This window comes from Prorops nasuta, unplaced genomic scaffold (assembly GCF_024137725.1).
Source record: "Prorops nasuta isolate Cenicafe-Biocafe unplaced genomic scaffold, Cenicafe_Pnas_1.2 PNAS00032, whole genome shotgun sequence".
NCBI lineage: Eukaryota > Metazoa > Arthropoda > Insecta > Hymenoptera > Bethylidae > Prorops > Prorops nasuta.
The window spans coordinates 2,129,382-2,156,413 of record NW_027116829.1 but is presented as its reverse complement, the minus strand read 5'-3'; the positions used below and the strand labels follow the sequence as shown (position 1 = coordinate 2,156,413).

The window sequence follows — 27,032 nt, the reverse complement described above, 5'->3', positions numbered from 1 at the left end:
GACATTGTGGTCATTTCCACGTTTAAGATTAAATTATTATTCATTTTAGAGCACGCAGAGATCATTGAAATTTCTGGTATATTTTAGATTTGATTTTGAGCAATACTCCAACTTTAAGCTCCTAACGCGCGATAATGTACAGCGTTTGCAAAAATAATTGTCAATTTCCTGTATAAATTAATAAAGAAAAGAGATTGTCAGATTCAGCATTAAAGCTGCGTGGACAGAGTTGCTATTTCAGGTTGATATAATTAATAAAAACTGTTTAATCATTTAAAATAATAATAAGGACTAATTGTTCTAGTAATTACGAGTCACTCGAAGTCACTATTGGGCGCAATCCAGCGTTACGACATAATTTCGTGAAAATCGAAATTCGATAGCGGCGCGCGCGCACACAGGGCGTTCGTCCGATAAATTGAGCCCCCTCATCGACCAACGTTGCGAGTTAAATTTCACAAATAACGCGCGAGGGATTCGTTCGGAGACTCGAACATTGTTTCCCAGTCGATGGAAAAGGTAGGAAAAAAGATTACTTGCACGGACGATTCGCGTTGGATCGAATTATTCTCCCAAATATTCCCTAAACTATATATATATAAACTACTTTAGCAATGACACAACAAAAGGATTAATCTTGAAAATTCATGGAGAGAAACTCAACGATATTATTCCAACGCGATAGAAATTAGAATGGAACAGTTTTTCCCTTGTATTTTAATTGAAAATGGTTAGAGAGAAAATGTTTTTGTCGCTGGACTTTCCGTGGAATTCCAATCGATTTGCAGACGGCTGCATAATTGTATCTCTTTAAGAGGAGCCATCTTGAACTACCGGGAAGCTAGTCCGAGAGCGAAAGAGGTCGACAACCCCGTGCTTCGATAATTACCGGGGGTAGCTCAACTCCCCCACCTCTCTCTCTCTCCCCCTCTCTCGCCAGTCATTATTTCTCTTACTCCACTGTCGCGTTTCTTTTCCGGATCTCCTCTCCTCGGTTAATTACTGTAGCATTCAAAGAATCCCTCGGATAACCCGACAGCAAAAAGAATATATACCTACTATTTATCCGATCCAAGTTCAATCAGCAGATCTCTTATCGAACAAACTTATTCTTATATATATATATATATATATAAGAGAAATAACTACGAAATCAATTGAATCGATGCGTTCAAACGCGTCTCTTCGTCAACTTTCATCATTTCTATCCATGTAATTGAGAAGGTTCGTAAAACTAAAGGACTCGGACGCGGATACACATGTATATAATAGTTTATAAAGGGTAGATGAAAGTTGAAAGTGTGAATTTCGCAAAGCGAGAGCCATTCGACGCTAGTTAGAGTGGCACTGAAGCGTTATGGAAGACTTAGTTCTGGTGAACTGGCTTATTTCAGCTTGCTCGACGAGCTTTTCTAACCGAAGCTCCTCGTACGAGCAATTGCTACTAAGTATATTATATATATATATATAAGGACCTTCCTACTTTACGTTCAACATCTTGGATACATTACCAACAAATCAGAGTATTTCATTGAGACGAAACAGGGAATCAAATTTACAATCGAATGATTGAAAAATTGGTCTGATTCGCGAGGTGGGCGAAGATTGATCGGGAACAGACTCAAGGAGAAAATGGAACGAAATTGCGTGTGTATTTAATCGACGCTAGGGGCGAGTATGAAAAAAATGGAAGGCAGAAAGTTGGGAATATGCGAGCAAATGGGCGCAGCGATTTTCCGGTCGGGTTGACACTTTGCGGCTAATCTGCTCGGTCGTACAAAAATGAGGGAATATGTGGGAGAACGGGCCAATTAGAGCAAGAAGATATTGCCAGCCACGGTGCAGCATGCTAAGCCTCGAGTTGTACGTGTGCTCACCGTTGTAAAGGCTTTAAACGACGGCCGGCAGCCAGAAGCGGACCTTTTGTAAGTCGATCCCTCGAACTGGGTCGAAAAGCCCGGATCAAATATTATCCGAACAAACATTAATAATAAATCCACGCGTCATTGTGCGCCGGCCAAGTACTCGAATGAAAATGATCGATAAAAACCCTGACCTCTCGCGTGCACACCCTCGGAGAACTTTGCGAATTCGTTCCCGCTGCATTTTATTTATATTAAACGCGCGCGCGACTGTTCCGAAGGAAAAGTTTGGTCGGAGAGGCTCGTCGCGACGGAGATATCGAGCTTCGATTAATTCCAACATTATTCGATCGTGGAGAGTTTCGCGATCGGTTTCGCAATGAAACATAGCCGAAGCTGGAAAGTAATAAGCGATAAATTTTAGGTGCAACGGGCTTATTTACGTAGGCCAATGCACTCTCAGCCGATTGCTAAACTGCGCTGCGCGTGTTAACGGGAGAGTTACGAGGATTTTTCGATAAGGAAAATCATTTGATTCGTGTGTTAATTTAGTTGAAAATGAATAAATAAATATGGCTATATTTCCGATGGGATAAAACCGATTGTTGCGTGTATGTATATCTTTGAAAATAAACGTGGCTGATAAAATATAGGAATATTGTATAACGAGAAAGAGAAATGTTTCATTTGGATATATATATATATATATATATATATACGAACGAGCGTTTATTCATTTAATTTGCTTGCGCATCTTACGTGGAGAAGCTGCAAGTATAATTTGCAATTACCTCGAATGTATAGCACCTAGAGCCTTTGAAATTTAAATAGCTCGTACCAAGTGTCGTGTATCAATTTTTTATACGAATTAATCACACAGATAGGGGTATATGCACGCGGGGCTCTCTCGTGCGAGTTAAAAATGGAAACTAAAAAATGGGGTAGATTAGGGTGAGAAGGGCAAGAGGGCAGGAAGACAACGAGATATAGGGCGAATGAGAATGGAAAATAAGAGGACGATAAAACGAGAGGAATAATGAGCGCGAGGGAGAGAGAGAGAGAGAGAGAGAGGAACACACACACACACACACACACATTGAGAAAATGGATAGAGAATTCTCCTTTGGGGATGGTACAAAGATACAAAGCCCGGTAATATATTTTGGATTACCTCGACCAACCAATCCTCTCGTTCTAGTTCGTTCCTCGTTAAAAGTATCCAAGCGTGTTTCTAACGAGACTGCGAGTGCGAACAAGTGCAGTGTCTGCGCGTAAACGAAAAAGAAATATGCAGAAAAGCGTCATATGTACCGTTCGCGAAGCGTTAAACACGCTTCGAATATGTGTGTGCTGTGTGGTCGAATTAAGCCATAAGAGCTGAAACTGCGTTATATATATATATATACCTCCCTCTCTCTAATCACTCAAAAGCGCGTGTACCCGATTAACGTATATATTTCGGGTTTTCCTATTCATTATATCTCCTCTCGCACAATTATAATCTCCACGTACAGATATTTATTGTGTATTCGTTTTGCAAAAAGAAACTAAAAATTCCCTTGAATATAAATGTGACAAATGTATATCTCGTGTATTCAGACTTTGCATGAAACGGAACGCGAGCGCGATATCTTTCTCACTGTTTATTTTTCCTTTTACATTTGACATAACAATACCCACAGCGCGGAGAACTTTAAATACTCCGAAACGGAAACTGATATATTAAACAAAAATATGGATTCGAGCTGGAAATAGATTCCTATAATGGATCTATCTATACGTCGATAAGGTTTCGATATAAATAAATATTTTTATCGAAGACACGCCCGCGCTTCCTCGCTCTATTCGTGCTATTCGTCGTGAAAAAACACAAATTTTGATTTCTACAATATTTTCAGAGAAAATAAAAGGTCTAAAATTACAGGCGGTTTGGCGAATAACTCGCGCGACTTGGATAAGAAACGTAACTTAGAGTCAACAGGTGAAAAGTCTAGGCCCAGATAGTTGGAAAGATAAATACTTATTGGACGAGAGATATCAGTTTGAAGAAAGAGGGAAGAGGAAATCATTTTCAAAGCTTTCGAAAAATACTAAAATTTTGCTGATTCTCACTTTTTGGAAAACGCTCGTTATATTTATATAATTACGAATAAGGGAGTGAGATCGATTCAGCTACAAACACGAATCTTTGTGATGCAAATAGAGAGCAATATGATTCTCTATGGATAAAACAAGCTATTACCTCGCGTTTTGATAATTATATCCAATTATGAAAATATCGCGGGGATGAGTAATTTATGTGATTTATATACATGCTATTTCTCCATTTGATTGAAAACTCTTGAAATATTAATATTTGACAAGTGAGAGGGAAGATGATTTTTGAGGATGGATAAAGCCATTTGACGAGGTGGAATCGATAGATTGATAAAACGCCAGTTTTGACCGTCGATAATGCGAATTGGACGAAATGCAGGTGACTGCTAATGACCCTCGGATATGAAACTTTAGCGCATTTCATGGGCAATTACCATAGCAAGCTTCGCCATGTGTCTGTGCTTTCCTATACCAATAATACACACATACACGTGAGGCACCAACGACGCGCGTATCAACACGTGCAAACACCGTGGATCACCCCTACCAGGTCGATTATTAAAGCGAGCCTATGCAAATGCTCTTATATTTTGCACCACTGTCACTTTAATACCGCAAGCCCCCAAATCGTCTCGACCCAAAATGAAAGAGAACAAATATACGTATATACCGTGGCTATATATATACTCTATGTATCGCGTTAAAACTGAAATTTCCATTTCGCATAATACTATATATATATATATATATATTAAAACGACAAGAAATCATTTGGCGATTCAATATTATGCAAAGTGTACACGCTATTGACTGGGATATAAATTTTGTCAGGAGCTGCCATAATTTTTAAGGATGAAATTCCCGAGGGAGCGAATCGACGCTGGTTTGGCAGAGAGTGGGCGAGTCCGATGCAAATGTGTGTGTCTCTACGGGAGCGTCCAGGAATTTCAATTCCGGCTAACAAAGGCGGCCAAAAATTTATTTCTCCACCAGCTTCTCGTTGCTTTTTTTTCTCCTGGCGTCTCTTCGCAAAATTTCCAGACAAGAACTTTCCGCGTGGCGACGCGACGACGAAAAACAGAGGAGAAAGATGAGGCAGGAGATGAAAGGACCGCGCCAGCGTAGCCAGGAGGAGCCGTTCAGGGTGGGTCGCCGGGACAAAGAGGAGGGGAGGGGGAGTGGAGGGCTCGAGAGAATGAGTCAAAGAGGCGCGTGTGGAGCGAGTAATGTCTGCTGCGCGCGATTTGCGAGTTGCGACGACTAGCACCGGTCGGGGATTGCTACGAGCGGGCCAGTTTCGAGATTACTGTTAAATTTTTATTCAACCCCCCCTCCCCCCTCTCTCCCCTCCTCTCCATCTCATCAACCATCTTCCGCCGAGTCTTGTACGTACGCGGTTATCGCGTACCTTTACACGAACCGATACTTTTTAATGTCTGCCGAGTCCCTTGCTATTACTACTTATTTTTCACTCGTTCGTTCTCTTACTCGCCTCCTACTGCATGAAATGAACTTGCAATTATCACTCAGAAAGCTCCAGAATCTTTCTCTCGTAACAAACGAACGCGGAGCTTTTTAGTATATAACCTTCATTACTATAGCGTAAACGTTGATGATGAGACAGACCCACGAGAGACACACTTTTCTCTTTATTTACAATTTCTGAAAGACGAAGCGATGAAATTTGTAGGGTGGAGAAAAATTCCGAGTGAAATGCGATGAAATTATGAGAGAAACGATGGTGATGCGAAGTTTGATAGAGAGGTCGATGATTGGATAATGTGTTTGATTGAAGAAGAACGGAGGAATGTGTGCGTGTGCGTGTGTGTGGAGGGGGGATGAGGTACGTACGTGGGATTGAAGAATAGAATGTGTTGCAGTCGTAGGGAGGGGGATGGGGTGTTTGGGGTCTCTTTATCGGGGTCGGTTTTATTGCGCAGCACACCGGTATGGTAAAAGGTAGGTGGATGGAAGCTGGATGGGTTGGTTGGCGGAAACGCAAGCTTTGCCGGTTCGGCCTCGTAACGTATGCGCGACCGCGTCCCCGGAATGGAGGCAAACTCGCCAAGGCCTGAATTATTCATGCACCACCCTTTCGCGATTTTTTTCCACCATTGCAGGATTTACAATTTAAATCCGCCAAGATATCCCAGGATCTTCGATGAGGGATTAAGCGATTTCCCCGCGCTTATCGTTGGCCAACGTTCCGCAACTTTCCGCTTAATTAATTTTCAATTTCCCCGTCACGAAACACCTTTATAAATCCCCCCTTAAAATTGCAACAAAGGAAATCGAATTAATTCCGTCGGTAAATTTCTTTATCCGTGCGACTGCGCGTTGAAAAAACGAAACAACAAAATAATCCTTAAAACGGGGCGAATTTTTCACGCATGAGTTTCGTTGGCTCTTTCGAGGCATCGGAGGGAGTGCAGTTTTGCGCGCGCGCGTTTGTACACGTATATACTATATATAACCGGCATGTTTTTGGAATTTAGATTGCGTCGTTAGATGCGCGGGGTACATATATATATATATATATAGAATCGACGCGAATGCCGACTTTGATTGGGAATAGCGTCGAACGATTTACATATTGTTTTCTCGCGGCATCCTTGTCCCATTATCGTGGAATCCCCGATCTCTTCTCTCCCCAGACCCCAGGAAGCCCTTTCCGGAAGGTTACGTAAACCTCGACTTTGCGGAGCTTCGAGCGGAATGCACTTCGGTATACGCCATACCGAAACTCGCCGAGAGTTTCCCGGAGAGGCTCGCCGCTATTCATTGAAATTCCCCCGATGAATTTCCGCCTGGTAGTTTACGAGAATTCACCGGCCGGACTCATTAAGCGAAAAAGTAATTGGCCGGCCGAATTTTTAGTCCGACTCGCCTCGTAATTTTCCAAAGCAATTTAGTATATATATATATATATATATATATATATAACGCATCGCGCGGGCGTTTGCTTACGAATCAATTTCGATAATTAAAATGGTAACGCGATACGCTCCGTATAATAAATATAAAAACTGCGCTTCCATTGTTATCACAATTTTCGGAGCACCGACCGATCGTTGCCTCGATTCTGCGCAACGTCACTCCCGTCTTGCTGCCGCGTCGTAATATTATATATCCACGCGGATTTATCATTAATTTAATTACGTTGCATGGCAGTCGCGCCTGGCGACGAATTGAATTAATGACGCATGAATATTCATGGATGTAAGAGGGACGAGAGGATGAGACTCGTAGAAAATAAGCTGTTTGCAGTCGGCCGGATTATTTTGCTCCTTTCCAACTTCTTCGGGATGTAATAATTGAGAGTACACTCTTGGCTAATGGGATGGCGCAGCATTCCACCCAAGTAATAATAGGAACAATATAAAGGGGGGGGGGGGGGAGGATTTTGTGTGGTTATAATGGCGGAGAAGAATCTGTACGAGTCGAGTCGAGTCCAAGATGTTAAGCGCGTGTACGTATATACAGGGGTGTGCCGTAATCAAGATGTAACTTGCAGGGCGCGATCTTGGCGTGGTTCTCACGAGCTTGGACGTTCTATCTGAATTTCATCGGGGGGAGTAGAGGATGGCTCAGGAGTGGAGATAAGTCGAGAAGATAAGAGCGTAAACGGTAGTTGAAGACTCGGTTGGTAGCGCCAGTTGCAGTTACTCGGGCGTCTTATTACTGGAGGTCGCTGTCGTTAAGCGGGACTATATCGTACCGGGCCATCTCGCCAGGCAGCGGTGCGCCCACGTGTTTATACGTCTTGCCAGGGAAAGACGACGTCGCCAATTTTCCTCGAGTGCACCAGATAGCGAAGCACTCACGTACGGTGCCGCCCCTCTTCCACTTCCCTCTTATACGCTTCGCGCCCCTTCCTCTCTCTCTCTCTCACTTGTTCTCCTATCTAACGTCGTTAATCGCTGCTGTCCATTAAGCTCTCTCCTCTCGCTCTTTCTCTCAAATTTCTCCAAATTCCACGCGATAGATAAGCCAATTACCTTAATGCTCCCATTATTGCCCACCGACTCTTCGCAGAAACCTCTAATACTCCATATAATTATCGTGCTCTTGTATAGAAGAGTAGTTTTGTCAATTATAACTCCACTTGACGCGAATAGAATTCTTTTTCTCAATTTACAAGGCTTTGATAGGATTTGAACAAATTAGGAACGTTAGATGTGTATTTATTTATAGAATTGGTCAATGTATATGGAATTAGCTAGGTATAAGCCAACGTATACTGCTATACTCTCTCTCTATCTCTCTCTGATCCATGAAGTATAGCTAAAGGCAAATCTGCTTAAGGAGATAAATCAATTAAGCTAATGCAGTGATTGTTCGCGAGCCTCGTAATCCATGCCGATGGAATAACGTTTATAAAAATCAACAGGAGCATGATATTTCGATAAATTCAAAAGAGGCAAATCCTTTTTCGAGCCAACGAAATTCGGCGCTCGGTATAATTATTTGCATCGGCGCCAGCCCTTTTAACGAGAGAAATATTGAGATTAATTACAAAGATTACTCAGACTGCACCGGTGAGGGAAAATCACCAGTTCCCGTGTTAAAACCAGTGAATCTTCCCCGTAAAATGTTCCTGTCGTTTGCTGCCGGGTTATGATTATTATCCTTTTACGAGCAGCATCATAGGTACATCGAAATTATAGCAGTACCTGAAAACCCAATCTTCTCTTCAAGCACAAGGATTTCCTTTTTGCGGACGCCCATTTAAACGTCGTCGTCGTCATCGTGTAAATCAAAAATCTTCTCCTTTATGCAACTTGCTCTTCCGGATAGATTCCAAGCACCTTAAGTTTTTCTCTCCCGAGCAAAATCAGCACTGTTCGTTCGCATGTATATAAAACGTATTAAAATTTTTTAGTAAAATGGAAGATTACTTATTTAGCAGGATCAAGGGAGAAAGTGTGAGATTCGTAAACATATATATATATATATACAGTATATACCAAAGAGGAGGAATTTCGAGGTGGGAAGAGCATGTACAAGTGGGGAATGCTGCGTCTCAAAGGCAATCGATATATCGTTATGGGTGATCACCTTTCCCCTTGACCTGCCACGGCTTCGAGACAGCTCACTGTATCCGGAGTCCAATATCGTAGACAGGTCTCGGATATCGCAGACGGTAACCGGGACAACGGCGCGTTTCTCGATGCACCTGCGACGCGCATTACGCCGTGAATTATGTGCCAGTTTTGCTAACGTATCGCGATCGAGTGGCGAGTTGAGTTCGTTGCGCTCGCGTGGCAGTCTCCCGATATAACACCCCTCCCTCTACTCTTCAAAGTGAATATGGACAATCGCAGGAGAGAATATTATCGAGATGCGCACTCTGTTTCGCGAAGGAGCACGAGCTATGAAAATTCCACTCGATAAATGAACACTCCTCTGGCAACTATGATATTGTTCCTTATACTGCTTCGAGGAGTACACTTTACTCCAGAGAAGCGAAACGCGAGTAAATAACTCGGTGAAGTGGCAGAAGAAACTGTATATATAGAGAATTGCTATAATAGCCAGAAGCGGAGAATACTTTTACAGTTTATCGAAAAACATCACTCGGGATGAATTTTATATCGGTCAGAATGGAGCAGCTAAATAAGCTGGAATTCGCGGAGAGTTTGCAGCACGAGGGTCTTAATAAAGAGCTTCTTAAAGCGTATACCTATATATAGGTATACGCAAGGTAAATAGAATAAAGGAGGACGATCGGTAACAATTGTAGACATCCGAGATATTCCTTTGAACGCGAGCGTTAATAAGCGAGCTATGCGGAGATACGAATTTCTCAAAGTATTTGATTAAAAGGGGGGAGAAGTTAGCGGGGCGTAAGATGGGGCGAGGATTCGAAGAAGAAGAAGAAGCTGATAAGTGTAGGTAAAGATTGATCGAAGGAATTCAAAGGATCTCTTTATTCGAGATTGACAATAGTAGAGTTGGAGGAGGGGGGAGGAGTGCATTAGGTGCGGCTGGAACCTCGAGATAAGCGCCTATGCAGGTGCAGGTGCACTGGTACCCAGAAACTTAAGGGCTGAGAAGGGATGGGGATGCGAGGGGGCTACCCTGTAGCATTTATATATGGAGAGAGAGAGAGAGGGGAGGGGGAGGAAGCTCCTCGTTCTCGGACGGCGCGCTGACCAACCTCCACACACAGGCCACTCGACGATCGGCGTAAAAATATCCCCCCCCCCCCCCCCCTCCTATATAGCTATTCTACACACCGCTTCTCCGAATATCTTTACACACCTCCTACGCTACACTTTTCACTGTATTTGCGCAGCCGTGTGCACGTGTGTGTGGGAAAGTCTGCAGTTTCCAGATAAACGCGCTGTTTTTTCTTCTTTGCTTCGGACGCGACGGCAACACAGCAACGAAATCATGATGCATGCGTCCCATTTGGCCTCCCAGCAGACTTCTCTCCGCACTTCTTCGGAGACGCTTTGGGGAAAAATCAATTTACGATAATTTGCGGGTTTGCGGTGGGAAATAAAGGTGATTTAGAGGCGTTTGTGCCGCGTGTATTCCCGGAGTTTCATGCTTTTTTCGAGATTGCAGCGTAAGACGGTGATTTGCAAATTTCGAGCAAACGCTCGGCGCGTAATAAAAGGAGACGCGAGATACGTGGTAGCCGTGGGGTGGGAGGCGGGGTGGAGAAAACAATGACGCGGGAAATAAAGTTGGATATGAAAAAGTGTCGCAGGAATTTTATTCAGGACTCGCGATTGGATCGTACACGTGCCCTGGAGGAACGCTTGGTAAGACGAGTAAACTAGGTACGCCTGGGGTCTCGAGATAAGCTTTCCTGCAGGTGAGCGCGCGCAGGGCTGAAGCATAACACACTACCGTATAAGAGGGTTTTCCATCTACCAGGATACAAAGTTACGACTTTCCTGCTTCATCCCAGACCTTCGTGGAAAACTCTAGAGCTAAATTGATAACACGCCACGGAGTATTTGCAATATAAAATATTGGACAAGTGCGAGTGCCTCCTTGAAAAATCCATCTCGCTCTTTTTCCATCTATTCCTATAAACCACCGTGCACCTCCTCGAATTTCCCTCGCAACCTAGTCGCTAACTATGCTCCTACCGTTTAAAATTCTCACCCCTCCCCTCCCCCGCACAATACTCGTAAAATTTCCATTCCACGGAGATGGCACGAAAGTTTCGGCACTTGGATCATCGGATTGATTTTGAAATTTCCACCATTTCCCTAACAACGTGGAATTATTTCCCTTCGCTCCCTCCAGAGACGAGGAAAGAGAGTGATATTGATATTTGAGACTAGTATCCATCACAGTAAAGGGTGATAAGAGGTGTACACGGGCGAGGCTTCCAAAATACTCGGAGGAAATCGAGTGAGGGATCGTTCTCGTACATCTATTGTAAACACGAGCATGGGTGTCTGTAACGATAACAAGTACGTTGGCTAAGATGCTCCAGGGCCTGATGGTGGCAGTGTCGGAGGTATAGCGAGAGAGAGAGTAGACGGGCTGGAGGATGGAGGTTGGTAGTAGTGGTGAGTCGAGGAGGGGGAGGGTTAGATGAGAGGCAGACGACGTCTCCTGGGAAATCATCGATGTCCTCTCTCGCACCCCCCCCCCCTCCCTCTCTCCTCTCCCACCCACCATACCCTTTTTAGTCTGCTCGGTCCATCTCCTCGGGCTGAGTCTCGGCCTCGATCTCACGATCACGACGGGCGGCAGGGCGTTCTCCGTGCACGAGACGCTTCCCGTAATATCCAGCGACGTCCTAGCCTCCCCCTCCCCCTTCCCACCACTACCCTCCTCCTCCAACCGTCAACCTTCTCTCCTCGGTTCGTAAACCTCACGACTCGCCATATCCGCTCGTCCGCGCTAACTCGATATACCCGGGAAACGTGATACCGAACTTCGGAATTATTACGGCGACTCGACGACGTTGACCTCGCCTGACAAATTTCAACTGTTACCACTTGAATGCTATCGCTCTCCATTGTTACCTAAACGCTCGCGTGCACGCTAAAACCCACCGCACCCTATACGTTTTCATCCTTTCCCTACGTCGACTTACGCACTGTACGATCCTCTCTCGGCGCAAACTTGAAATCAATCGAATCGTCCATTTCTCGTTGCAATGTTTGCATTCTTGTACCTCCTCGAGTGCTCCGTTTCTCGATTTCAACATCAATCACTAATCGTAATACGAGCTTTATGCGTGCGCTCGTTAATGATCCGTGCTAACAAGGTCTGGAACAAGACGACGTAAAGCGAGATATTTCTAATTTGATCCAACGCATTATTCACCGAAATAAATTACAGCGACTAACAGAGTTCAGCGTCCAATGGTTAAATCATTCGATAACACAGCCTTGGAAGCTGTGATTCAAAATACTACGACGCCAGAGTATTTTTTATAAATCACGCGTTTTATCATTCATTAACGTAACACGAAAATATAACTTTCTTCTTCCTTCGATCCGACATGAACCTAGCAAAACCGTCATGCGAGGAATAATACACAAATCTCGATTATCGAACATCAAACCAGCGGATCTATATAACTATACACGTATAACGAGATCGAGTTTCTTCGAGTAATTAAAGCACACGCTCCGCGATATCTATTCTCGCGATAATTTATCTTGTAAGAGAGAAAATCTATATACTTTTTACTGGAACGTGTCAGGTTTAATAGACGCGTCTGTCGCAATCAGAGTAGAATTCACGGTTAGCGAATCGAGAGACATTAGCAATGGCTGTGATCAATCTAGTCTATGCACAGAGTGGCGCGTCTTGTAATTACTATTGAGCCACTGTGGACGAGGCAGTGTGTTGGTGCGTGCGCGAGCGAGACGGATATAGGCTGCAAACCGACGGACAACGGCAGCCCTGCGCAAAGCAGGACGAAGAAACAAAAGCAGCGCTCGACGATTTAAGTGGAAAAGGGAGAAAATGGCGCGACCGGTGAAATTGGGTCGGGCTTGACCTAGGACAAACTACTGCTCCAGCTGTGTGGGATCCCGACGATTCGCGTATGTTCGATCGAGCTACTCTCCCTTCCGCCATTCATCCCCTTCGAGCCTGAAGCCTCCCTCCGCTACCACGACCCACCCTTCGATTCCACGAAATCCCTATATATATATACCTTTATCTCTATTTTATACTACTTTGGTCGCAGAGTGAAGATCGTCCATCCTTTTCCCCCTTTCGCATTGACCAGTCTTCTGCAATTGCGCGCCTGTTTCCATCCCTTCGTCCCCCCCCCCTCCCCTCCTCCTCCATTCCCCAACAGGCTGGTCCATTTGAAGCGGACACTACACTGGGAGGCAAAAGGCAATCGGGGCCAATGGGCTAGTAGCGCGCACGAGCCCGTTTGATTGACATCCAAGGGCGCTGTGCTCGTCACTTGATTGATCTCATTGTTCACCCACGCACGGATAGCCCTCCACCTGCGACTATATCTATATACGTATAGGTGTACCCTCTTGCTAAACAAAAATCACTCGCCATCATTCATTTCCCCTTTGATACGACCAAATGCTTCCCACTGCTGTAACACACAAGTTTTTCCAGTGGAAAACTATAATCCGTTAACTGCAACAATCGCGATATCGTGTAGAGACTCTGTCATCTATTTTACATGGAAAAGAAAAAAAGAGTTTTGTATATATATATATATATATGTATTACAGTGGGTATATAGATGGAGGTAATCGTTTATTAATAGCCCGTTCGCTCTTAAATTACCATTGTTCGTTTTGCCGGCTGCATTATAAAATGACGTATGAATTTTCCATTGCACTTGCATCTAATCGAATTTCCGATTGGTGCGCAACCGAAATGCGTATCCGACTGCGATAAAACTACGCTCGGCGTACAATTTTCAATGTTCAATGTTCAATTTTCAGCAGAAAAGTTTCTGCCTCTTTTTTCATTAACCCACTGGATATTGTTGCAGAATTATATAGTTTGTCGACAATGTATATATATATATATATATATATATATATAAATTTTCAGGCAGAAGAATGAGAATTTATTGAATACTTTTGCAGAAATTGCACGAGCTTTGGAAAAATGACTGGTGATGGGAGAATGTTATTTTTAGGGCGGAAAAAGGGAAGCTCGCGAAAAATGTGGAGAGTGGTATCGACAAGCCGAATAGTTGTTTTTTCCAAGAGCGCAGTGCTGGCCGCCGGGTATACGCGGGCCGAGGAAAGGACCAAAGTGGGAGTTGGATGCAGCAGCGCGCCAGCAGCTAGCCCCAAAGAAAAGCACCATTCTTTCTCAAAAACTCGCTTCCGGCTTTTCAGTAAGCTCTAAAATAGCAAGAAAATCTTGTTGTGGTACTTGCGATGTGTTTCGAGGGTTTTACGGATAGTAAAAGGGGAGTCTAGTTGGTGCAGTTGTTATACAGGAGAGGCGCCGAGCTGAAAGGATAGGGCTAAAGAAAAAGCTGCGGCTGATTCGATGCTATGGGAAAAAAGGCCGTGGCGAGAGGTGTTCAAACTTTCTCTCATATTTCCAACAATCACCTCGACGCTCCGTACACTGGAAATTGAAACGACGGGATCGCTAGACGTACCTTCCAACCATGGACTTTCCTCCCACATTTGTAAGAAAAGTACATCTACCGTGAAAGCCCTTCTCTCATCCCCACTCGAGCAAAAAATAAGACCTGCGAAACTATACTTTAAAGGAGATGCCACACTTTTTACATCGAGCCACCGCTGCTTTCCGATTAACGCAACATTGTGGCGATTCAATTTAATCAGACGAGTGCCGAGGTAATCCTCTTATTATACGTTTCCAAAGAGCTTGCTCAAGGCTGAAGGACGTAAGCTCCGACGATGATTTTTATGTTAGCAAAGATATTGGCTTGATTGCCTTGTAAGAATAAAGACGTCGAGATCGGGAGGGGAGGAGCTTGCAAGATTCGTTTATCCACGCGACATTCGCTTAATTTGCATCGAAGCAACATTATCCGCACCTCGAGCGCTCCACAATATTTCTGCGATCCCAGTCAAGTTCCGTGCCAACTTCGCGACTGCGTAAACTTCTTTTATTTAGCGTGGAAAAGTTTCTCGCGCGACTCGACGAAACGAAGCGGCGTCTTTTCGAAGGAGTTTTCCGGGTTTCCTCGGAGGACTCGATTCGTGCTCGGATTCATCGAGGAAAGGTGTATCCGACGTGGCAGCTAGCTCGAATCTCGTGGACCGTATAGAAGGAGGCGACTCAGCGCGCAGTTTTTCGGTCCTCTCGAACGGGAAGCAACTTTGAAAACAAGTCGGTGCCAATGTTCGTTGTTCCCTGTAATTAAATAGCCCGAATAACTCATCCCTTTTTCGCGCAACGAAAATCCAGAAAAAGGATCCTCCATAGCCCCTCTATATATATTTACAGTAACGTCGTTAAAAGGATTATAGTTGAAAGGCGACGAGAGCACTCTGGGAAAGTTGGTTAAGCTATATAGTTGTACACTTTTCTTACACACAGTATACCTAACCCTTGCAAATTACCACTTTCAAATGGGATTTTGGTATCGCGTGTTCGGAATTTACGCACAAGAACTTTTCAGCTATTTTGCAATCGATGTAATAAGACTGCTTCGTAAAACAATTCGAGTAAATTGCGAAGGAAAAAGTCGATTGCTAGAGAGAAGCGAGAGTATATAATTTAAGAAGTAGGATTTTCGTCTGGCAGCGTTACACAGTGGAAAAGTGAAGAAACAAATACGACTTGATTTCAGGACTCGAAGGGACAGTTACAATTGCGATTGTGGTGCTTCGGGCAACAAGTCGGAAAACTTGTTTAGACATAGCCGACAGCCGAGGGAAAGTTGTAGGTTGAGAAGTTAGAGGGAGGAGGAATGGAGAGACGGACTTGTAAAAAAGAATGCGAGAGTGCGATTTCATGGCGAGCTGAAGCTTGGACGAAAACTTTCCGCTACGGGCAACAAGTTGAAAAAGTATGAGCGTGCTCGTGGCAACGAATATAACCTCCCCCCCCCCCCCCCCTCCTCAACCCTGACCGTTTCAAAAATTTTCCAACGACTAATCTCAATGTTCTCGCGATACAAACTTTTCTTAAACACTCGTTCCTGGCTGGCAGCCGGCTATAAACTTCCAAATCCGCAAGCACCGCGAGAACTCGCTTTTCCTAAAATTACTTTCATCGGGTTATTCATTATCCTTTATATTTCCACACTTTTCCAATTATCGATATTCCAATTTATCAATGGCTCCAAAGTTTCTCGCGAATATTCGTGAAAGCAATTCCGTTATCGCAAGGGTAAATAAGTTTCCGCTATTCGGACAGTGTGAAGCAACGATTCTTTAACGATGCCTCGGATGGTTTCGCGAAATTTTTACTCGGAAAATTCGAGAGTCTAGCATGGGAAAAAGTTATCGCGAGACGCGAGGATAATAATTCATGGAATGAACATAATTAATAGTCGGAAGAGAGAGTCGAGGGTCATCTGGATGGAAGTTCCTAAGGCAGGAGAGGCTGTATCGACCAGGTGGAAGCGAGTCTCGACGGGAAGAAGGACAATGACATCGCAGAAGCAGCTAGTGTCCTTAAACTTTAAGCTCGAGCTCCCCGGGGAGCCAAAGACCTTTCAAGATCGGTATATAGAAGCTAGGCTACCCCTCCCACAGCCTTCTATACGACTCGCCTGAATATTTCAGCTAGGCTCCAGCATCTCTCCCAAAACCAAAAGAATCCTCCCCTAGATAGCTCCTCCTGCACTGCATCTCCCCACCCCCCACCCTTAATAACTTTACTTACATTTCCAATCGAATGTTCCCTATACGCGAAATACTTTCGAACCTCTCACTGACCTTAAAATACCTCGCGCTATTATATACCATCGAGCTCGATATATCGATCTTTTCTAAACTCGGAGGATAGAAGAGTATTTCGACTTTATATAAAACCACACCAGCGTCCCGGGGCCCCTTCAAACTTAATCACAACTCTGTTTCGCTTGATTTACCGCAAAAAAAGCAAGGATATTTCTTGGATTTTCTCGATGCCTCGGAATCCTCGTTTTCGAACCTTTCCCGCACTTTGGAATATTCTCGCAGCGGTGAAAAGTGTATAAAAAACTTAGCAGCGTCTCGAGCTTTTAAGCGTGCGAGTTGTACGAAATACCACCGAGAAATTAATCACCTTTTTCGGGAAGATTGCAAGCTCTCCACTTCACTTTCGATGTACGTTTTATTCTTAAACAGGTTGAAATTATAAAATTTCACCTATACCTTTGAAGAATTGTCAAGCTCGTTATGAGCTTATCACGGTCCGCCGATGATAAGAAAAGGCTATAAATGCGTGTGAAAGTTGGGATAAAGCGTTTTACAGGGGGAGTTTGAAAAAAATTCAGTAATCGTTGTAAGATAATCGATGGATTATTGGAGGATCTGGGAAGAACTGGTGTAAGATCGCGCGAGGACGTCGAGAGAGAGAGAGAGAGAGAGAGAGAGAGAGATTTGGAGATGAGGGCAGAAGCGAGAAGAGAGTGGATAGGTTTCGCGCGGGCCGGATCAAATAATTGCCGTCTTGATCGAGCGAGCAAACACGGGAATCTGTGCGAAGGTGGTTTAGCAAGGAATTCACAGAGAGTTTCCCGGGTCGCTCATCAACTTCCTTTACCACCATCCCATCGAGCTTTTTCTTTGGACCTACCTCTACGAGGGCAGACTCTGTAAATTCAATCTTACCAGCGACCTCTATCCACCTACATAGTTTGTTCCGCCTATTGATTCCGGCTTTCCGCTACTGAATCTTCTCCCTCTCTCTCACCCACTCTCTCACCCTATCTCTCTCTCTCTCACCCCCCTCCATAATCCACTAAAACTGCCGATCATCCAAAACTGCGCGAGCTGAATCCTGCTAAATTTTACGGCAAGAAACTTTCGCCCTCATGTGTGCCGAGCATAAACAACTTTACTCCACTTTGCGCGAGGAAAATTTCCAATCTCAAAAAGGACAAAGTTTCTTTTCTAATCTTCCAAAGGGACGTTGCATATCAATGAAACGGGGCAAACGAGCGGCTAGTCCTCCTTCGTTTGCCTCGCGTTTTCGACGTACAATTTTCAAATGTAATAACGGAAAGTGGTCGAGGTATAAAACCAGGCCAACGGTGGGAATTGAATCGGCTCGGAATACTGCAGAGCGTGACGTAGTGATTAATAATAATTTGTCGGTTGGCATAAACGGAGCCGATTAGTCGGCTTGGCTGGACGTTATGGTAATTGCGAGCTATTACTATAGCTGCGAGCGTTCCCCGTCCCTCTAAACACTTGGATATTCTCTACTCGAGCATTTTAACAGCTACGATTAATCAGAAAGCTCTCTGAAAAGAGCTTTGCAAATTTTCCTTCGTAAGATCGATCTTCAATGGAGAGACAACGATATTTTTCCTTTCGATTAATCTCGCTACGTGCAACCGACAAATTATGCAATACACTGCATCTGTGCACCATTAACATTCCTGCCGTTTATCGCAAACGAATAATTATTAACGATCACTCGCCGCAGTAGTGCCGGAGATGACCGCTTCTCGGCTGCCGAGCGAGGAACCACCGACCACGAACCACTGAAGGACAGAAAGAAATTATTTAATACGTTTTATTACTCAAACTACGTGTTACATCGATTGTTTTCAATTATTATCACTCTTTTCTTGCCGCAATATTAAAAATTTAAATAATGCACATGCATGTGACAAGTGCGAATAAAGCTCTGTTCAATAGAGCATCGAGTATTATTGCGTTTTGTCACAAGACTACATTGGTCCATAGCGCATATATGTACGTGCCAGGGACGTTTCATTTTGCTCTTTGTAATCAGACTTGGTATGCGAGAGCCCGGGGCAAAGTTCCGAAATTACTTTTAACGTCCGAGCTGCAGGTTATCGGATAAATCGATTATCAGATAATCCCTACCATCGGTCACTACCACATAGCTATATAGCATTCGGAGGAGTGTCTTGAGAAACGACTACTCGTCCAACTGAATCGAAGACGAAAGGGCTGGATCCTTGGATTTCTTCGAGTGCGAAAGCTGAGGCGTAGAAAATCGGAGGCTGAAGAGCCGAGAGAAAGAGAGAGAGAGAGAGAGAGAGAGAGAGAGTCCTTTCGTCTTCTGTCTCTGCATGTGTACATCCAACAGCTCTATACCATTTTCCCTATATTTATATATACTCTCTCCTGCTTTATTCCAAGTATGCCTGCAAGAATCGTCAAGCTCGAATCTACCAAGATGAGATTCAGGAAGCGGACCTAATCCTCAAATCCCCATTGCCCATTCATCGCAGGACCAAGGAGATTTTCCCCCGAGTTACGATCTTCCCTACCTTTTCCTAAATCGAACTAGGAATTCTGCCGGAAAACTTCTTACGACTGCTTGACAATCTTTTTACGCGTGTTACGCGCTCATTTTCCACTCCAGCCTCGCTGCACCGTATACACCCCAGAGGCAAATTAAATATCGTAAAACTCCAGCGAGTAAGAATAAACTATTCTTCTTTTTTTTTTCAGTCATAATTTCTAGCGCACTTTTTCATACCCCCATAAGCTTTTAATTGATAGTTCCATTTTATCCATTCCTTCATTAGCCAATCCAGCAGCATTTAAGTTTTAACCTCACTTTTCTAATTTCACCTTGGTCCACTCCATAAAAGAATAATTCTGTATTCTTTATTAAAACGTTCGTAATAGTCGCTCGTGCAGCTTTTACAGTTATTAATGCCTAAGAGTAATATAAATTGGCCGATATAAGGTTTAACGCAGGCGTACGTTTTATTATAGCTATATATATATATATATATATATATATATAGTGGAAGCAAGTATCGTGCGCGAGTCTCGAATGGTCGTACGCACTCCAAGTTAAAACAAACAGGTATTCTATATAGAGGTACACATATACAGGGACATGGCCATTCTAGATGTTTTAACGAAGCGTCGCCGGCGGAGAGACTAGGATCGTTTTACATTTAATTATTTATTGGCCTCTCCGGAGCGAGAGACACTTTCCGGACGAATTGCAAACTGCCGGTGTCTTGGTCATGATTTATGGGGGATTTCGCTTAAACGAGCGCTCGTCTAAGCATTCGTTACGCCGTTTATCTCGCAGTTCTTAATTAAATAGCGTAATTGATGAAAATGAGTTTCTTGCCGGACGAGAGGGCCTCGAAATTCGAGGAAGAAGCGCAGGCAAATGGGAGTAGCGGCCCGCGGAATTAGTAATTAAGTGCTCGAGACAATTCCAAGCTGCGTGACGGTCTCTGCTCTGTAATTGCCGGACAGCGTCACGCCGCGTTCTACTGGGATTCAATTCTCTCCACCCTCCTCCCCCCCCCCCCTCTCTCTTATTCCTACAACTATATACTCGGATTTGCATACTTTGCCTTTTGTATATGCGACGCGCCACACTGCGATCCGACATATTACGAAATTCGGACGTGGCGCCACGCGAATGTTTCGTCCGCTGAACAATAAGTTGCACAGCTCCCACGAATACCCTTAACATGCATTTATGCCCTTCCACGAAATTGCTCCCAGGAGGAATGGCACGAGAGGACGACCCATCGTTCATTGGAACGTTCGTTAAAAACCGATGATATTATTCTCGAGGATTTTCGATGCTCCGAAGGCGCGTAATAAAAATACACTTCGATCCTCATCCCCCTCTGCAGAAAATTCTTTCGAGACTCCTTTAGGGGTCCAGCTCCGCTCCGCAAACTCGTTATTTACTATTCATACTCGACTCTTTCAACAATTACCCTTGTAACAGTATAGTTCATCTCGATCCCTTCAACTTGAATTTTTCTCCAAAAATTCACTCGCAACGCCGGAGAGCACGCCTCCCCCACAATTTTATGCTAATTACTCGCAGGATTAGCTTTTCTATTTCGACAGGTGCTTCTTCTTTATGCAGTTTGCTCGCTATGCTAATTAATTACACGGGAGCTAATAGGCAAAGAGGAGGGAGCTCGCTTATGCTGGAATCTCACAAAAATAACCACGGCCCCAAAACTGGGTGGAGTATAATTTTTAATTAAAGGTAAACAAAGGGATGAACAGGGGAGAAAATCTTTTTACGCAGAGTGATAAAGAAAAGGCGATATTTATACATTGTAATGAAAATGTCGAGAGGAAAATGTTGAAATACGAGATATATCCTGCTCCCTGTCGTTATGATTATACACCGTGCAGAAGCAGGCTTAGCTTTGCAATTAGGCTCGGAGGGTGCTAATTATCGACAGATTTAATGAAATTCTCCATATTGATTTCCGTTTGGCGATGCAGTTTCCAATTACGAAACTGAGAGGTCGGAACATGCGGGCTATCGTTTTTCTGCCGGTCGTCGCTCGGAGAATTTAACTGCACCCTCGCGACTAAGTGTGTGTGTGTGTGTGCGAGGATCGAAGTTATTAACCTCAAGTGCCATACCGAGCGATATAGGCTCGCGTTGGAGTATCTTCTTCTCTGCTTACCTGCTTGCACGTTTCTCTCTCTCTATATATATATATATATATACACATTTCATATATATCACCTCTCTACACACTCGCATGCGCCGACTGGTGCTCTCTAGCGTCCGATCAAAGCGTTACATTCTAGTGTCTATATATATATATAACCTTCGTTCCGCGACAATTTTCCTCCGTTGAAAACCATTTTCATACCCCAACCCCCCCCCCCCTCATCCCTCTTTACTCTCAACGCTTTTAACAAGCGATCCACCGACGTTACGTAGGATGCAGGATTTTTCCAGAGAATTCTCTCGAAGCAAAGTGATCCGTTTGCGTTTCAGGCGCCGTGGCTGTGACGTCAGCGGGTAGCCATGGATTCGACGCGCACCTGCGAGGACCCAGCTTCATCATCGAGCCACCGTCAAGGGTGGAGTTTTCAAATTCGAGCGGAGCCTGGCTGGACTGCACGGCTGCCGGAAGTCCAGCGGCCAGCATCGACTGGTCGACGGTCGACGGACATCCGGTGAACGATATACCGGGTGTACGGAGCGTGCTCAGGAACGGAACGTTGGTCCTCTTGCCGTTTCCAGCGGCAGCCTACAGACAGGACGTGCACAGCTCCGCTTACAGGTGCATCGCCAGCAACTCCGTTGGCAGGGTCCTCAGCAGGGACGTTCAAGTCAGAGCAGGTTAGTCCCCTCACCCCATTTATATATATATATATATATATGAATAATAATAACAAGTACCATAGCACACATTTAAAGCTTGCGCGTCGATGCACGTGGAGCTTACCCGCGTACTCGCCCTATTGATTCCACCGGGATTACGTCTGCAGGTATTTTGCATATGAGTACCGCGAACCATGCAGATACGCGCGTATGTTTCCTAATAAACCTCGCGTTCACGCATCCAAAGCCGAATAGCCGCTAAATTCAACTCTGACCTTTGTCATTTTCAATAAGACACGCTCTCTCTCGACTCTCTTTACAAAAGTGTGCTGACCGAACATTTTTGCTAATTGGAAAATCGATCGTTCGTTTCGTTACCAACTAAAAGGGAATATATTAATGCACTGTTCTTTATCGACACGGTTGCAACGGTCAGGATAAATTCGACGCTCGTTCAATTATTCTCCTTCGTATATTTATATATATATGGGATTTGAATAATTCATAAGAACAATCAGGTGTGTACAGTTGCAAGTATATATACAGCAGGTCGATGACAATGTAACACATATATAGTACATCAGTCGGCTTAGGATAGCCGGGGCTATAACAGTACTAATAAGCTTTCGTATATATATATAATTCCACGTTATTCGTAAAAAAGCGTCGCTTTATAGGTTAGGATCTGTATATATATATACATGCGTGTGTGTGTGTGGTGATGGGGAAGGTGAAAATCAGAGGCTGAGGGAAAGCCTTGGCACGAGGTTGGTTCCAAGCCAACGCGGAATCTCCGGGTTTCTCTCGCATCGCAGTGACGAGCTTACAGAGAGACCGCTGTAATTACCCCTTTAAAAGAAAGGGGAAAAAAAGAAACGCAATCTGAATGCAAATCCATGGCAGGTTCGAGCCGACGCCGACGCTTTCAGGATTGCCATGCAACTAGCCTGGCGCGCGCGCGAGTGCGGCTATAAACTTCTGCCTTGGACGTGTGACCGTTAATTAAAACTTTGCTTTTCAGTTTCGCTTGGACGAAAGAAATTTCCATTCGTCCCTTATTGCCGATTCCAATGCTCCCTTATAATAGAGTAATTTTTCTTCTCAGTGAAACTCTCGACTAGGAGGAATGGCCATTTTATTGAAAATCTTATTTCCCTCGTAGAAGAATACCGCTTATCTCTCGTATTATTTTTATGATGCGAACCGAAGGACGATGGAACGCTAGGTATTCGCCTCGTGCAGTATACATATATATATACATAGTATATATAGTCGCGAGGCAAATGAACAATTTCGTAATTTTAATCGCTTATGACTCGGACTTTTCCGAGCAGGCGAAAGAACAATAAGCAAGCAGGAAAATTGCTTTTAAAGGGAAGTCTGAAGCTTGTAAAAGCATTTGGCGCGGAGTGACTTGGCAAATGAGTTCCGTGACAATCTTCTGGTCTACGATAGTGTCTGGTGGGCATAATAATTTCGTTTTGTTGCTCGCCGAGCGAGGAATAGGAAAAGGTTGAGTCCGTGGGAATATACAGGAGGGAGGAGGAAGCTTCCCAACGTCGTCGACGGCAGCTGGCCATCGTCCTTGGAATTTCGACGTAAATAAAATCTCTGAAACAACTTCGTGTGAGAGGATGGTGTGTGTGTGTGTAAGGTGCTGTCGGCTGGGATCGAGGATGGTGGAGGAAAAAAGGTAAGTATAGGGGGGGGGGGGGATGAAACGATGAAGAGAAGGACGTAGATATATATACATGTATAGAGAGAGAGAGAGAGAGAGAGAGAGCGAGTTAAGTGGAAAGAGAGATGGAGAGGGAAGGTGGCGAAGGAAAACAAAAAGGACGCCAAGAAAAACGAGCGTGGCAGACGTCGAGGACGAGAAGCGTTCGTTACGGACGCGTCTAGTCTCACGCCTCGGCGCGTCCCGCAACGCCAACATCAAAGTCGAGATTCACTCGCTCGACGAATAACGACGTGACATCCGAGCACATTCAACCCTCCATATTCGAATTCCCCTTAAACTACCACCAACGCACGTACACACCCGTCTCCACAACGCTCGGCGCGTTGACCGAAAAGAAAATGTTCTTCGTTATAACTTTTGGCTATTATCCCCCCTCCCAACCCCAAAAAACAAATCCCTATACGAGACTGGTTCATTGTTATTTCGCTGCTCCGTTCATATGGCGGAAACGCGCACGAATAACACAATAATATTGTATCGGGTGAAAAATGATTTTCCTGCCAGCGTTTGGCGATATTTAATGTTTAATTACGAGTTCCGATTGAAAAGTAAATATTGAATATCGATTAAAATTGTCTGTTTTACCAGCTGGGCTTTCGCGTTCCATCGTAGAATATTTATATGCGTGCATGAATGGGAGAACATTTCTCTCTTCTCTTTTTGTCCTTGATTTTAAAGGAAGGAACGAATGTTTCAGTGGTGGCGCAAGCTTACAACGTCGACGTGGAGGTAATCGGAGGTGCCAGCAGAGGTTGTACCGCAGTGCTGAGATGCGTCGTTCCTAGTTTCGTGAAGGATCTGGTGCGAGTGGTCTCCTGGCTGCAGGAGCCATCATTCTACATTTATCCCTCGTTGCAAGGAGGTAATAAGAAGCCCCGACACTTGCTCGCTCGCTCGCTGCTTATGAAATTCTTCGGGCACCTTCCTCAGGAACCTATATATATATATATATATATATATATATATATATAATCCCAGCGGCTTTCTCCTCGGCCTTTTGAAAAATTCCTCGCTGGCAAATTCCTCCCGCTGCCTCTCCACTTAAAATACTAATTCAACCAAATTTCCCCCTCTCCACTCTTTTTCCATCCCGCGTATACCCTCTTGAAAGATTTAGCTTTTCATCCCCCAGTGGGCAATACCAATTGTATCTTTCGTTTTTCTCTTTCAAATAAGGATTTGGGTAACAGGCGCAATAGGAAAAGCAAGAATTATTTGCCGGCGATGTTGGCACAGACTGTTGGGCTGGGTGTACAGTGTGGGAGGGGTAGAGGGGAGGGGGTGGGGGGAGTAGGGAGTGGCACGAAGTATTATGGCAGTTGCCCATTGCTTACCGGGACTAAAATTTAATATCCGGCAGCGATGTAGCCAGCCTCCCAGACTGAAATTTAATATCCACAATAATCCTACATCACCTTCCACTGGTGGTGGAAGCCCAGATTAGCGAGGACATTGACCTTATGACACGCTGACTCGTTAGCAGCCTCGGAAATTAATCCTATTAAACTTTGACGTTATTTTCATCGAAAGAACCACCTCGAGGATCGTCCTGACACAATTTCCCTTATTAGCTCAATACCGTTTGCTTTAAAGCCCCTGGATAATCGTTTACATCACCCATACACATATATATACACATAGCTGACGGTGTATATAATTGATCGGTCGGTTCCTCGCGCAGCGCGCGTTCGCGTTGCATGTTTAAAAATTGCAAATCTATAGAGCGCAACGTTACAGGGGATATTGGTCGATTCGAGGCTGACGATGATTTAAATATAAAGAGGAACGGGACAATTAGCAAGTGCCGTTGGTTATCGCGAGGGAGAAACCGCAAAAATAAATAATTAGTTTTGCCGGTTGCATGCGCCAAAAAGCGAAATGCGAGCGAGGCAGGGGAGAAGCTCGGGTTCAATCGTACATACGCGCTGAACTTGCGCAATTGCAGGGAAATGGAGGAAAAACAAAGGAAAGTTATTCATCTCGCGGCGGAGTTGGAAGGAAATGTGTATGCCAGTTGGAGGCTGTCCAAGACACTATTGTCGCTAGCTCACTAGCGGCGCGCTGCACCACCAGTGATATTCCCCCGAAAGCCAAGCAGCGGCAGCTGTCGTAACTTTTATATCGCCCCGATAAAAAACAAGAGAAGAAAAAAGCGTAACGAAGCTAACGCCCACTCCTCCATTATACCTTACAATCGAAGACGTCAATCGCTTTTATCATTTAATGCGCCTCGTAACCGTAAAATCGAATAAAACTTCCCATAGGTATACAGGCCCTTTAAAATTCGCCATTCGAGGAGCACCGGGACGCCTATATAGATATACCTTTGTTTCTCATGCGAAATTCATAAAAACCTCGAGAAACAATTGCTTGCACGGAAAAAACGCCAATGCATCCGCGAGTTTCCCTCTCGCGGTGCAATTCGCTGCAGCTTGATGAAAAACTCGAATCGAAAAGCTTATTCTCCATAGAATTTTATATTATTTTCCTTTTTGGATATATTTTACGGAAACGCCGATCGCTTGACGGGGGAGACAAATATTTCTCCCTTTTCCTTCAACACTATTTCTTTATATATTTATATATATATATATATATATATACACATATACACCGTATAATATACAGGGTAGGTTGTAATAAAAGATAGGTCAGCCGTTGATTAGATATTTTGCATGCAGGAAATACCAGAGTGCGAATAATTCGATGCAGGTATCCTTGGTGAGAATGTAGGGGTACGGCATCTGCGTTGAATGGAGGTGAGCGTGCTACTATATAGGCCTTGTCGAGTGTAATACTCGACGTGTATGGCCTATTCGACGTACATGACCCGATACGACAATCGCCATTTAGAGCCATCGCTTACTCGGGACACCCTCATCTAACCAACGATGTCTAGAACGCCTATATATAATCCACTCATCACCAACCAGCCTGCACAGACCCTGTCCCCGATAAATTCAACTTCTTCTCTGTATATATATATATATATGTATATGTATGTATAAACACGCTCGAAACTGCAACAATCTAAAACTATTCCTATATATATATATACACACAGCTGCACGTCGCATCGTGCAAATAATTTTATACAGCACGAAAGCGATGTATAGTGAAAAGTATAAAAGCATCGATAGAATTGTTAATGTTGCTGCTATGCCAATTAAAAAACTACACAT

The 27,032-nt window shown here is 44.2% G+C and overlaps 1 protein-coding gene across 6 annotated transcripts in view; it reads left to right on the top strand.

Moving 5' to 3' along the window:
* Dscam2 (Down syndrome cell adhesion molecule 2) overlaps window positions 1-27,032 on the top strand; it is a 71,590-nt gene that overhangs the window by 22,065 nt on the left and 22,493 nt on the right. For all 6 annotated transcript variants that reach the window (XR_010824220.1, XM_066742937.1, XM_066742935.1 and 3 more), the window contains exons 2-3: window positions 21,780-22,127; window positions 24,548-24,712. Coding sequence is in view for 5 of the 6 variants with exons in the window: in XM_066742937.1 (XP_066599034.1) it covers window positions 21,780-22,127; window positions 24,548-24,712 (513 nt within the window). In the remaining variant the exon portion in view is untranslated. The remainder of the gene's footprint in view (window positions 1-21,779; window positions 22,128-24,547; window positions 24,713-27,032) is intronic.